Raw genomic sequence first — 15,190 nt, forward strand, 5'->3', positions numbered from 1 at the left:
GTTTCCACTTTGGTTCTGTAGAGCAACAAATGTATAAACTCTGACATATGGGTGTATTTATTTGATTTAAATTCTGTGTTTTCCTTATTGACAATTAAAACAAATACACACAGGTGCTACTCCTTGTTAAAAAGGCCATTTGTGTATATTTTAATCATTGTTTTGAGGTTCTGTTGGTTTTTTAAAACGGCTGTTTGCAACATATACAGGTCCTTCTCAAAATATTAGCATATTGTGATAAAGTTCATTATTTTCCATAATGTAATGATAAAAATTTAACATTCATATATTTTAGATTCATTGCACACTAACTGAAATATTTCAGGTCTTTTATTGTCTTAATACGGATGATTTTGGCATACAGCTCATGAAAACCCAAAATTCCTATCTCACAAAATTAGCATATCATTAAAAGGGTCTCTAAACGAGCTATGAACCTAATCATCTGAATCAACGAGTTAACTCTAAACACCTGCAAAAGATTCCTCAGGCCTTTAAAACTCCCAGCCTGGTTCATCACTCAAAACCCCAATCATGGGTAAGACTGCCGACCTGACTGCTGTCCAGAAGGCCACTATTGACACCCTCAAGCAAGAGGGTAAGACACAGAAAGAAATTTCTGAACGAATAGGCTGTTCCCAGAGTGCTGTATCAAGGCACCTCAGTGGGAAGTCAGTGGGAAGGAAAACGTGTGGCAGAAAATGCTGCACAACGAGAAGAGGTGACCGGACCCTGAGGAAGATTGTGGAGAAGGGCCGATTCCAGACCTTGGGGGACCTGCGGAAGCAGTGGACTGAGTCTGGAGTAGAAACATCCAGAGCCACCGTGCACAGGCGTGTGCAGGAAATGGGCTACAGGTGCCGCATTCCCCAGGTCAAGCCACTTTTGAACCAGAAACAGCGGCAGAAGCACCTGACCTGGGCTACAGAGAAGCAGCACTGGACTGTTGCTCAGTGGTCCAAAGTACTTTTTTTCAGATGAAAGCAAATTCTGCATGTCATTCGGAAATCAAGGTGCCAGAGTCTGGAGGAAGACTGGGGAGAAGGAAATGCCAAAATGCCAGAAGTCCAGTGTCAAGTACCCACAATCAGTGATGGTCTGGGGTGCTGTGTCAGCTGCTGGTGTTGGTCCACTGTGTTTTATCATGGGCAGGGTCAATGCAGCTAGCTATCAGGAGATTTTGGAGCACTTCATGCTTCCATCTGCTGAAAAGCTTTATGGAGATGAAGATTTCATTTTTCAGCACGACCTGGCACCTGCTCACAGTGCCAAAACCACTGGTAAATGGTTTACTGACCATGGTATAACTGTGCTCAATTGGCCTGCCAACTCTCCTGACCTGAACCCCATAGAGAATCTGTGGGATATTGTGAAGAGAACAGTTGAGAGACTCAAGACCCAACACTCTGGATGAGCTAAAGGCCGCTATCGAAGCATCCTGGGCCTCCATAAGACCTCAGCAGTGCCACAGGCTGATTGCCTCCATGCCACGCCGCATTGAAGCAGTCATTTCTGCAAAATGATTCCTGACCAAGTATTGAGTGCATAACTGTACATGATTATTTGAAGGTTGACAGTTTTTTGTATTAAAAACACTTTTCTTTTATTGGTCGGATGAAATATGCTAATTTTGTGAGATAGGAATTTTGGGTTTTCATGAGCTGTATGCCAAAATCATCCGTATTAAGACAATAAAAGACCTGAAATATTTCAGTTAGTGTGCAATGAATCTAAAATATATGAATGTTAAATTTTCATCATGACATTATGGAAAATAATGAACTTTATCACAATATGCTAATATTTTGAGAAGGACCTGTAAGTGTTTTTGTTTCAATATTTGGCTTCAAAAGTATAGCAAATATATCAGTTTAAAAGCAAATAAATTTTAGTTGCTAAATTCAGGTTTGTTTCTTTTTGCTGTTTTTAATTTCTGGTTTACCTTCCACTTCATGCAAAGAAAAAAAAGCCTGAATTTCACATAAAGACTTATTTGTGCTAACCTAAGAGCCACTGATTCTTTATAGTCGCCACAGGATACCACGGCACTTGAAGCACAGGACACAAGCCAAGCTATTGGGAGATTAAGGAAGGAGAACTTGAACAGCTTACCTCAAAATCATACTCCCACTTGCCAACATACTATATGAAATGAGAGAAGATGAGAGGAGACACAGCTGCTGGATGGAAATAGCAACTCAATACTGTGCTGCCTAAAAAAAATTATAAAAAACTTAAAATAAAATAAAAAGTTTAAAACACGGCGCCATCTAGTGGCAGAGTGGGGGTATTACATTTTCCAGTGTTCAAACGCTTAAATCGTCTTCAAGTCTGCTTCAATTGTGAGGATAAAAAAGTCATTGGGGGCAAGGTGAACCACCTACAACCGCTTCATTTCAGACTCTTTGGTTCCTGCAGGAAACACAGATCCTACCTCTGCGTCATACTCAAACATCTGGTTGCCCTTCATGTGGTGGCACTTGAGCATCTTGACAGGTCCGTTGAGCCTGGAGACATCCAAACAGAGGTCATCCGTTCGGATTTCTTTATCTGCCGTGTAGGAAAAGACCTGGGGATTACAACACCAAGAATAAAGAAAACATGTTGCATTCAAAACATCTTGAAAAACCTTGAACAAATTAGAATACTTTTTTCTCAGTGCTTTCTACAGGCACGACAATTTATTCTACATTTGCAACCTTTCAACTGCAGATCTGAGAATAAACCTTCAATAGAGATGAAAAGTATAAATTAAACACTGGATTCAAAAACGAAGACAGATGTCTTGGCAAAAACAGAAAATTCACTTACTGATACCTTGGCTTTTAGCTTCATGTCTACCTCTGAGTGATTTTAATGTAGATTTACAAAATGTTTAACTGCAAAGCAAAATTTTATTCCAAAACATTTTTCAAAGAGAGCATTTGAAATGTGTGAAGACAGTTTAAAATCACATTAGAAAATGAAAGGACTAAGATTATTTTTACAAGCTAAAGTAAAACATAGTGTGTATTCTAATGAATCACTAGACGTTTCGGGTCAGTTCCCCCCTTCATACCATATTTCGTTCTAACGGATTCCCATTTCGTCCCAAACCTACTTCCAATAAACCACTGCATCCCTGTGTAATTAAAGTTTATCGGTTAATTTCTCTTGATTATTAAGAATTAAGACGAATCATGGCAGTTAATAATCCTAAAAATAATAAAATCACACAAATAAATTATTTAAAAGTATTTTGTTTCTGAACATTTTTCAGCTGTTTTGGGAAAACTAACTGAAAAGTTATTATTTTACCTCCACATCCAATCAAAGTGACCATAAGTGACCTCCTACTGGTAGATGGTCACTGGAGACATAATGCCACATTTTCTTACAGTAACTATGAGTAATGTTTTAAAAAAAATTCTAATCATGGGTTGTCAAATACGCTATGAAGTGTCCTCAAGGTGTGCAAGTATTGATGCATCGTGGGTACAAAACATCTCCTGGCAGATAGCTTCTTGTCGTATTCTAAAAAGTCGGTACAACACAAAAAGAACCGCCAAAGTACAGAGTGATGAAGGCAGCAAAATGACGTGATGGCATTCAAATTGTCTGGGACCCATGTGTAAAAGATTTATTTTCTTTTATATTTTAGGAAAGAATCCTTTTTCTTTTTTCATCACTGAACTTGTAGTTTCATGATAACAAGGCAGAGAGCAAAAAAAATAAACAAAAGTTATGTTAATACTGTTTGTTGCAGCAAAGTGAATTAGAACTTTTAAGTTTACATCAACTCCTTTTTCTAAAGGCCATCAGCCGTGTGAGATTCTTAAACCCGGCCTTCATAAAGCTTCTCTTAGAGCAGTCTTAACGACGCTTACTCCTATACGTGTTTTACATATTTATTTTCTGGGCTTTAAATAGCCTGTTTCTTTTTCTGCTGCTTTGTGGAAAAGTGATGTTCAATGATGGACAACAGGGGATCTGGTAACCAGCTGATGAAAATATGAAACACAAATCCTCAAATAGGTCAAATATTAAAACATGGTCCTTCGTTCTGTATAAGCTATTAATTTTACAAAGATATAAAAAATGTTTACTGAATTGTAATTATCTATTGGATGAAAGGTTAGCCTTTGCTTTCACTGAACTGTAAATACAATAGGTGTAAGCTGCTGTATCTAAACAGAGAAACAACCTTCGCTCCCTCACCTGATTTCCACCCATGCCGTGACAGTTGAAAAAGCCAACTTTCTCGTTCTCCTTTCTTCCCATGTTGTCCACACACTGGTTTGTCTCCACGTTTCTGATCTGCAGGGTTAGGGTATATACCATGAGATTTCTTTTTTTAATCAAAGAAATTCCCTAAATATTGATCAATGACATCGACTGCAATAACTTTACAGTTCAAAACATGTACTTTCAGCGCTGTCACACCGAAAACCATATATCGTGTCTTAATTGGTTAGCTGGGTAATCCTAAAGCGCTAAAGTCAGATCACAGATCTGAATACATTTTCCGGCTAGAAATCCTAAGATAGACAGATGATGGTGACAGAAGTCACTGCAGCTAATTTTAGCCCACATATGTTTTCATAAAACTGGGAAGTTATTCAGCTTGCACTTTTTAATTAAACCCCTTTCAGTCATTAATGTTTGGACCATACCACCACCTACGGGTGGACAATATGACAAAATATTCAAGATTTCAGTAAAATCGTGGTTATATAATTTGACCATCATCTCCCAAAGATAAAACATATCTGTATCTATCTGTAAAGGAACAGTAAAGGTAAACCAAAGGTTAGACAAACTCGAAAAATGTGGCTCCAGGGGAATTCACCTCTTTGTCAATTCATACCCTCATTTAATGCTCATTCATTGCCATTTCTTTTCTTCCTACTTCAATTGCACACCTTTAAAGAAACAATTTTTACACTCGCACATAAACAATGCTTATCAGTGTATTTTTGTAGTCATATACTTGAACAAAATATGAAGATAGTCATAACAATGCCCAGAACTTGCATATACAATTTATTAAATTTTGTTTTTAAAAAGCTTGGCAGGAGCACAGAACAGCAATAGATAGAATGTGCACTATAGAGAATACCCCAACCTCTCTGCTTTGGCAGATCATCAACATGTTCTAATCTTTCACAATCTCGTATCGCCATACTCCCAACCACTACCACCACCAATCCCATTATCAGACAAGTCTTCGTTCCAGTCCAAACTGGAGTAATAGCTTCTTTCTCTGCCACCTCTTACAGACTTTTTCATTAGCATCAGTAATTACAATTTGATGTTTTCTAGACTCCTGCTTAGAGGACTGAGTGGCTTTAGATTAGTATAAGGTTTGAGACGTACGGGTAAACCTTTAAAATTTGTTAGTGGAGACAATTACACATTTAATCATGTAAAGTCTGGAATGAGACTTTATTTGATCATTTCTCAATTCTGTGGGAGTACTGGAGAAATAAAACTGGGTATAAATGTTTACATTTTCATAATCTAAGATATAATTTATATCATTTTAGATTACATCCTTTATCCTTGGTTCACCACATTCACAACTTTAGTGTATTTTCCAACCCATTGTATTTCAACTACAGACACATAATTCACTTTCAAATCTATCTCACTCATTAAGGTCAAAATTATTAATACCACTGGCAGATTTACGTTTAAAATAACCTTTAATTTTTGCTAATTTATTTCTTCTACCTGGAAGTAATATTAATGTTTTGGAGTGGCCCAGCCAGAGTCCCGACTTGAATCTGATGGAGAATCTTAGGAGGGAGCTAAAGATTAGGGTGTTGGCAAGGAGGCCTTCCAATCTCAAAGACTTCACCAAAGATAAATCATCAAAATACCAGTGAAAAAATGCAAAAAGTGAGTCAGTAATCTTCAGAAGGGTTTGATTACTGATTGAATTGTTTTTTATATAATATAAATAAAAACAGATCAATTATTCTTTGTAAAATGAATACTTCTCAGTAATCATTTTATTTGGTTTTGAGAGATGTCTTTCTGTATGAAAAATGTGGGGTTTTGCTATACTTAGATCTGGTTTTAAATTGGAACTGATGTTTTTAAAATGAATCCAGTTAAGATGCCAAACAAAGCATAGGGACTTTTAAATTTTTTCAAACCAGATAAAGAAATCACAGATCAAAACCTCTGGTTTAAAGTGCCTGTATTTAATGTTGGATAATTGAATGCGGATTAGAAAAGTCTTAAATTCTATAGATTTTTTATTAAATCTAACCTATATTGGTCTAATTTTAGTATTATTTTCTTTAACAATTGGCAGAAATTACGGATGATAAAACTTGGTTAAAGTAAAAAATCTGCAGAATGCTAAAAGAAAACCTAAAAGAGAAAATCTAGAGTTTTGAGATAGTAAATTTGTGGGAAACCTGGCGTTTCGGCATGACAGATGTTTCATTCCTCTGATATTTACGATCAATGCAAGTAAATACCGAAACATCTTCTAATTTCAAGGTCTAATTTCAAAACATAGGAATTAAATATAACATCTGTGTGTCTGAGCAGCCCGTGTTATCAAAACTTCTTGTGGCTTCTAAATAACTTAGCTTTTTCTTAAACTCTTGCATTCACAGCGTTGAAGCTGATGCTGAGCAAGCTATCGTCTAAACCCAACATGCACAACTAAAATGTGTCACAATTAAGAAATACAAAACCCAACATTTGCAGCTGTCGCAGAAAGGCTGACAGTGTGTTATGGTAATTGAGACTCAGTCAGAAGAAGTCTGGCTCCGAGGGAAATGGGAGGAGAGCGACAGGCTCAGCTTTTTTACAGCAGGATGACGGAGCAGCAATGATGAAAATCCTCTTGTCCTCAGCTGTTGGAGGATTTCAGGCTCTTTTCACCATAAGTTCTTTTATGGACACTGCTGTCTAAATGGTCATTTACCCAGAGGGAGGCATGCCTCATGTCAGTTCTGCCTCAACCCAAAGCTGCACCGGAGCAGACATGCATAAAGAGGCAAATTGGGTTACTTAATATAAGTTCAAGCTCCTGCTAACTCAACATAAAAGTATTTTTTATCTTGCTAGTGGAAATGGTTACGTCTTAGCTGAAGATCTAACACTTACTCCTGCAGCCTGCCATCTCTGCAAAAAAACATACAGTACTTTATTTATTTTGGATATTTAGAAACATGGACATTTAAAAAAATACATTTTACTTGCATTGTAGAGATCTGCTAAATTGATACATAAGCCTTACCTCACTCCCTCAGCTAGCACAAAATAATTCTGTAAACGTCTCAAAGATCAGTATCGCCTATGTAAACATCCAAGCGGCTGTTTTAAGTGTTCAATACAAACGACCGGGTGTGTCTGCTTGTATCTTATTTTCTTCAGCCTTTCTTGGGTCCAAAGATTTTTACATTTATCTCCCAGTAATACCGTCTTTCTGAAAACACAGAAATACACAGTATGCTCTCAATAAATCAGAACACAGCCTAAAAGTTCACATATTTCAGGATTTCAGTCCATAAAGGAGAACTGATGTGCTGTATATATTTATTAAGGAGTGACTGCTTTTCTTTTTAGAAAATCTGATAACAAATAATGATGATAAATGATTGTTATTATTGTTATTGTGTTATTTTATGACTTAAAAATCATGGGGAAGACTGTTGACTTGACATTTCCCCAGCAGACAGTCAAAGCCACAAAAGGTAACTGTTAAAGAAGCTGGCTGTTTAGAGTAATGGAAATTAGTATATTAGTGGAAAGTTTAGTGGAAGGAAAATGTGTGGTAGAAAAAGGTGCACAAGCAACAGAGATAACCACATCTTTGTGAGGACTGTGAAGCAAAGCCCAGCAAGACATGGACTGCACCTTGAGTCAGAGCTTCCATAACCACCAAACACAGAAAGATCCAGGGATATATCCAAAACATGGGTTACAACTGTCCAATTTCTTGTGTTAAGCCATTCCTGAACAAGACATCAGAATAGTCTTAGCTGGGCTAAAGGGAAAAAAAAGACTAGACATTTGCTCAGATATCCAATGTCCTCTTTTCAGATTAAATTAAACTTTTCATTTTATTTGAAATTCTAGGGCCCAGACTTTGGGATAAGGGTGGAGAGACAGAGAATCCAAGTTACTTGAGGTCCAGTGAGAACTTTTCCACAGTCAGTGACAATTTGGAGAGCCATGTAATCTGCTGGTATTGGTTCAATTGGCTTTATCAAGTCCAATATCCCTGCAGCAGTCAAAACAGGAAATTTTGGAGCACCTCATGCTTCCCTCTGCTGACAAGCTTTGTGGAGCAGATTTCCTTTTGCAGCAGGACTTGGCACCTGGTCACACTGCTAAAAATATCAATACCTGCACAGTTATCGCACAGTGATAACTATCGTATCACTGTGCGGGTCTGACTTAAACCCTGCAGAGATTCTATGAGGTATTATCAAAACGAAGATGAGAGACACCAGATCCATCAATGCAGATAAGCTATAGGCTTCTATTAAAACAAACCTGGACCTGCTTTACATCTCAGCCGAGCCACTGGTTGCATCCATCTGTGATATGCTGAACTGATGCAGTAATTCGTACAATAGGAAATCTGACTGCATATTGAGTGCACATACTGTGCAACCAATTTTAAATTTTTTTATTGGTCTTATGTAGCATTTTAATCTTCTAAAAAACTTTTTCATCAGCTGTAAGCCACAATCAAAACAGAAATCAATATTACATAATCAACCTGTGTGTAATGAATCTATATAATATATGAGCTTCACTCTTTGATTTGAATTACTGATATAAAGTAACTTGTTTAAGATATTCTCATCTATTGTGAGGCATCTGTATCAGGCAAAAGTAGTACAAAACACAGGATTCAAGTACAAGAGCGCTCATACTTCACCAAGTGAGTAGTATCTTCTTGGGATCTGGGAGTCTGGATAGATGTTCTCTAGATACCAGGAAAATGGTTTGCACTTCAAGGCCTCTCTCAGAGACTTGCGGGAGGAGACGTCTCCGTAGTCCACCCGCATCACCCCTGCAGGGGTCAAGAGATGGCGTTAACCATATTTATCGGAGAGCCTGGATTTATATTTTCCTGTTCTGTTTTCTTGCATCACCCTGAAGAAACACCAGAGGGCCTCTCCTCACAAACATGTCACAGCCCTGCTTACAAAATGTGCGCCATGTGGGTAATCAGGGAGCTATTCTCTCTTAAGTTAAACATAATTAACCTGGCCTCTTGAGTCCATTTTGCACACACAGACAGACACCTACCAAACACTGTTTAAGTTAATGCTTCTCTTAGAAACATGCATCATGCTGCCAAATTAAAAACAGCTTGATGTATCAGCACTGTTAAAACTGAAAAGAAGGGAAGGATTAGACAGCAACTGGGCACATACACAAACCCATCAAGCAGATGGTTTGTCTTGGAGTGCCTCTCGAGGAGTCATAGCTCGCGTGCAGATAGATACAGGGTGGTAATTTATTATGAAAGAGCTTGATTGCAAAGGGGGGGGGGGAGACAGCACAAATTTTTTTAAAAACAACCAAAATGTGTGACCAAAAACCGTGCACTGTAAACTTAAATTAAACAACAACTAAACAAAGGGACATGCACCTTTAAATACCCACACAGGCTTAACATTTAATTTAAGAGAATTATTAACAGTGCTTTCCAAAATTATTTACACCCATTGAAGTTTTATCAAATTACAATCACAAACCTAAATGTATTTTATTGGAATTTTATTTATAAAAGGCAAGAGCATTAATCATAGAAGCTGCCAAGAGGCCCACGGTAACTCTGGAGGAGCTGCAAGTTATCCAAAGCTCAGGCGAGAGACAGTTGCTATAAAACTTTGGCCTCGAGGGAAGACTGACAAGAAGTCCTAAGAAGTTAACTGGAGATTTGCTACATGACTTGCAGGGAACACATGTTGAAGAAGGTCCTCTAACATGCAGCCAGAGCTAAGGTGGAATGGTTTAGAACAAAGCATGTTCATGTGTTAGAATGGCCCAGTCAAAGCCCAGACCTAAATCTAATCAAAAACATGTGGAAAGACCTGAAAACAAATGCTATATCTTAAAGCACCGGCTTTATTTATTGGTATCAGAGTAAAAGGAGCTGAATACAAACGCACACCTGATTTAATTTTTTTTATGTGTAAGAAATTTTGAAAACCAAGTCTCTTTCTCCTACTATTTAAGAATCATTCAGTACTTTAAGTCAGTCTATCACATAAAATCTATATGAAATACATTGCAGTTTGTGGTTGTAATTTAAGAACATGCAAAGTTTTGCGAGCTGTGAATACACCTGCAAGGAACTGTAGAGGGCAGATAATGTTTCAGAGGACTGGAAGCCTCTTTGATCCTAAAAGACTGAAAAGAAGGGAATAAGGAAGCAATTACACTTTTATTAGGATGACTACAGGCCTCTCCAAAAATGAGCCAACACAGCGAGCTCCTCTGTGCCAATAAGTGAGCTCTGGCAGTGGCACAGCTCAGATGATCCTCAATAATGTCCAGGAGGAACAGAAAAGCATTGTGGGGCCACACTGCATAGCAAAAGCCATCCATCACAACACTGGCTCTGTCTCCACACCTGCCCTTGGAGAGTCCTGCCTGGCTGAGCTGCAGAGAAGGTCACAATTTGTGCAGGAAGATCCGCAGATTAAGGATGATCCCTTATAGGCTGGCAAGCCATCTAGAATACTTAGCCAGAGATTTCCGGAAAAGTGATTTCTTCTAAAGGGTAATCACATTACTGAGACAACAGATGGAGGGGTACTCATCTCACAAGCTGCACAGCCCTGTTGCTCTAGTTTCCACATATGCGCCGAAGCTCTGTTTTTTTAGAGAAGACCAATTTTGACAAATTTCTGAACTGAGTTCACGAGAGCACCACAAATGTGTCTGAAAGCAAAAATAAATTAACCTCCTTTGAAGATGACAAAGCAGCCTTACATTCCAACATATGAGCAGAGACAGAAATGTGAATTATTTAATGGATGAGAAGAAAAGGACTCTGTAGGAGAATAAAATAATGAAATAGAGCAGACACATCCTTTCAGAGCAATTTGCTAAATGTAATATCAATGAGCCCAGTGAGGCTGGGTAATGAAGACTGTCCATATCTGCTTTTAAACATGAATGTATGCTAAATAAAGCATAAAGCAAATCCCTGTCTCATCTCTAAATTCCTTTAAACCTAACGTATGCCATTTCTCAATTGTCTTTGACGTCCTCTTCTATTATAAAAGCAGCAAAACATGTAGTCACACAGCGACAGGTGCTTTGCTCTCTACCTGGTGAGATGATATAAAAGAAGTCTTTGAATTCGTCCATCCAGACTTCGGCCAGCCGTCGGTTGTTCTTGTTGATAACTTGGCCTGTTCCTCCAGGAAAGCTGTACGGAGTGGCCTTGCGGAAAACGTGCCCCACATGTGAGCATGTTACGATTTCCAAGGAGCCGCCACACTGCCAGATCTGGAAAGACGAGGAATTAGATTTTTTTTTTTTAAATAAACTAATTTATAGAACACAGCACTCCCCACATTTATTGGCACACCTGGTAAAATGTATACAATTAAACTGAAATTAAATGCATCGATTATGGCAGTAGTAAGATTTCACAGTGGAAATTTTTAGAAATATCCAGCTTTTGTTTTGAGTAAATTTATTCAAATGAGAAGGTAAAATAAGCCACAAATTGAAACTTCAGTTTGATGTTACCACATAAAGGTTGTGGCTGGAACATTTATGACCTATTTTTATATCTCTGGTTCATTATTCCCAAGCAGCAGGAAGGAAGAGGACGGTGAAAAGCAGAGCAACAAACAGTTACTCGTAGGCAGATTATGCTGCAGGAGTTCAGAAGATTGCAGAGGAAATACTTAGGAAGCCTTCATGACTTTTTAATGCACAAGCTGAAAAATAAACTTTACATTAAACCCTGGAATTAAAGTCTAAGAAAGAAAGGCACTGGCCGTTGGAAGGGAGATGTTTTTAAACAATATGCATTGAGTAACAACTGACATTATCTATGCTGTGATGTTTTAAGCAATAGTAACGTCAAATATCTTTGCAGGATATTTCAACTGTAACACTCCTTGATGTTTTCAGAAAAATCAGAGTAGTCAAACAAAACCTTACTGTCAAAGTCCAACAGTTTAATAGTCATAAAATTAGTTACAGAGTATTCAAATGTTTTGTCACCAACATGCGGCAGTTTTTATAAAAAACAAAATTTCTTCATTGTTATAAACTGGTTTAAGATTTAAAACTGCCTTTAATCAACTGAATAATAAAAATAAATTATATTTAACTCTACAAAAATTGACTCATGTCAAATTTAGCACACCTTTGACCTTGGAAATGCTTCTAAATACAGCGCTCCCCCACATTTACTGACAAGGTTGGTAAAAACGTGTAAAAAATTTTGAAATAAATACATTTTTCAAGCAGCAGCTAAATCTCACCGTGCAAGATGAGAAACATTTTGGTTTATTTATGCAGTGGTAGAGATGCACAATTATTCTCTAACTGATCAATACCGAATATGTGCTGCAGATTCTTTGCCAAAAGGTACTAAAAAAGGGAGAAATCTATAGATTATTCCCATTTATAGATTAAACAAAATGTCCTTAACCTTTATCTGATTTTCATTAAAATACAAAAAGGGCACCAGGGTGTTAGATGATGCATTTTGAGCAAAACAATAGGTGCTAAATTATTCACACCCGTAAAAATTCTTTACATATTTTTTTTATGTATTCTTAACTTTTGTTTAGAATGTTTAGGAACGTCTAATTAGCAGCGCCATAGAAAGAGAGAGTTCTACAAGGTAGAAATGTGCCCAAGTCTGAATGAGGGTTCATCCTCCTTGGCATTATTGGCACCAGCCCCTTTTGAAGTCAGTCACCACATCTGCTGACCTCCCTGAAAACAATACAGAAACAGTTTAGAAGACTCAGAATCAATCACTATCATAGCTGGAAGGTCATACTGAAAGGCAAAACTCTCTCTCTCTCTCATCAACTTACTGTAAAAAATCCTTCCGAAACACCGAGCATGAACTACGTCCAGTGCTGGAGCTGCTGGTGTTTGGAACTATTAGCGGCTCCATCACCCACGTGACTTCCGCATTCTATTCTTTCTATAGAAGTCAATGGGAGGTTCGTAACTCTCTCTTTCTATGGCGCTGCTAATTAGTATCTATAACCATGAACTGACAGAGATCCACTTCCCTTTGCCACTCTTCAAAATGGGAAAGAAAAGGGAACATCACATTTAAGTTAAGCAGGTGTGAGTTAATCTCAAGAAGTCATATCATGGCTACAAGAAAGTAGCTTCTTACTTAAAGCCACACATAAGAACAGCCAATACAACATTTACAATGTTTAAAAAAACAACTGGAACTATGTTTATCTTGCCTTGCAGTAAGGAGGAAGGTAAGTGAAGTCACCATGTTTCCATAACAACCATTTATATAGAATATTTATTATCAGGGGAGCCAATAAATGAGGATTGCATCATAGTTCTGCTGGAGTATGGATGGTGTTTGATATAAGCAAGTGTTGACAGTGTTTGTACAACTCTTCTGGCTGCGAGCGGAAGAGATGAAGATTTTGCACACCTCTCTCATGAATATCAAGCAGAATGTACAATGTTTTATGTAAATAAAAGAGGTATGTCTATAAGATTTGCATTTATCCACTATCATTAACCATGTCTGGCAGGATGATAACATGATGCTCTCTGTCACTCACCCTAAAAGACATTTCCAGGTTTTCTCCACCCCATATATCCATCCCTGGATCATAGCTTCCAATTTCTTCAAAATATGTTTTGTCTATGGAGAATAAACCTCCTGCCATGGTGGGAGTCCTGCAGAAGACAAACAACAAATTACAGCCAAATAAACAACTTCTTTGCTGAGCTGGAGTTGGTTTATTTAGCAAAGAAAAACGAGAGCTAAACAGGACAGATTATTTACGTTTAGCTAAACTTTGTAAGAAGCTTTTCTTCATTTGATAGAAATCAAGTATTTTTCAATTCGGTTCAGATCAATCTAATCTAGCTGTTTTATGTTTTGGTTTTAATGAAGATACACTGCTGCACCATATAGCAGAGAATGCATGCAGGTGCGTGCAGATAAAAAAAAATTAAAAAATCGCAAATGATTTTTATTTTTGCAGGATATTTTATTTGAAACAAATCGTTTCTGATAAATATCCTAATGTTTTATGTCAAGAAAATCGATGCATGGAGTTTTGCATTCATTATGTAATCCTTAGTTTCCTGCTGTAGCTCAGTGAGGCATTGAGGACACAATTAAGTCTAATTTGTTTTGCAAATTAAAACAAAGCGTTAGAAAGTAACCATCTCTAACCTTTAACTCAGCCAGTAATGAATTAAAGACTGTTTGTTGTAGGGAGTGAAGTGAAGTTCTGCTCACTTTTCTGTTAAAATGGTAAATAAAAAACTGAGTTACATTTTTTTTCTCATTTTAGATACTAAAATAATTGATTAAAAATGTTCTTCATACCAACTGTGGACAAGGAGAACATATCTTTTTTGGGTACCTGACTGGGAGTGTTCGGTCTCCTTTGCGTCGATCCATCTCCCGCTGGGGAACTGGGTACCACCGAAAGTTCAGCTTCCAGTTGAACCCTCCATAAGTCATATCTGAGCCCGCCATGTACTCAAACGTTTCATCGCTGATGACATCTATGATAGGGCACACCACTGCTCTTCTGAAAGACACAACATGTACAATTTAGTTGTGAGAGGAAAAATTGCTGCAAAATAATGAAAACAATCAGGAAACAGATGAATATATTTTCTCAAAGTTCTGACCTTAAACTAGAATATTGTGCATTTTCTTCGACTTCATGAATTCAGAGGAAATGGAAGTCTACACCGTGAACCAAGTAAATTAGCACTCATGAATTTTCTGCATCTCCTTTTAATATATATGCAAGGTTATGATAATACAGTAGCTTGAGTAATATGATGGCAAATTTCCTGCAGGATGAAAACAACTCAGACCATATAAGGAAGGACATTATCGACGCTACTCTACAGTGCATAAGATCCATTAATGCTAAATTTATATTTAGGATGGCATTCTAGGTAGATGCAAGATTTGTAACTTGTAGCTCGTAATTTCTCCCACAAATAAAAAACATTA

At 37.5% G+C, this 15,190-nt stretch overlaps 1 protein-coding gene across 8 annotated transcripts in view; it reads right to left on the reverse strand.

The window, feature by feature from the left end:
• The window catches only part of galnt13 (UDP-N-acetyl-alpha-D-galactosamine:polypeptide N-acetylgalactosaminyltransferase 13), a 53,632-nt gene that overhangs the window by 16,325 nt on the left and 22,117 nt on the right, over positions 1 to 15,190 (reverse strand). For 6 of the 8 annotated variants that reach the window (XM_047370331.1, XM_047370330.1, XM_047370327.1 and 3 more), the window contains exons 6-11: positions 14,583 to 14,753; positions 13,767 to 13,884; positions 11,304 to 11,484; positions 8,889 to 9,028; positions 4,198 to 4,296; positions 2,435 to 2,569 (exon numbers count right to left, since the gene is read on the reverse strand). In XM_047370331.1, the coding sequence (XP_047226287.1) occupies positions 2,435 to 2,569; positions 4,198 to 4,296; positions 8,889 to 9,028; positions 11,304 to 11,484; positions 13,767 to 13,884; positions 14,583 to 14,753 (844 nt within the window). The remainder of the gene's footprint in view (positions 1 to 2,434; positions 2,570 to 4,197; positions 4,297 to 8,888; positions 9,029 to 11,303; positions 11,485 to 13,766; positions 13,885 to 14,582; positions 14,754 to 15,190) is intronic. The other 2 variants (XR_007038973.1, XR_007038974.1) reach the window with 1 other exon arrangement.

Source organism: Girardinichthys multiradiatus, chromosome 7 (genome assembly GCF_021462225.1).
Source record: "Girardinichthys multiradiatus isolate DD_20200921_A chromosome 7, DD_fGirMul_XY1, whole genome shotgun sequence".
Taxonomy (NCBI): Eukaryota; Metazoa; Chordata; class Actinopteri; order Cyprinodontiformes; family Goodeidae; genus Girardinichthys; species Girardinichthys multiradiatus.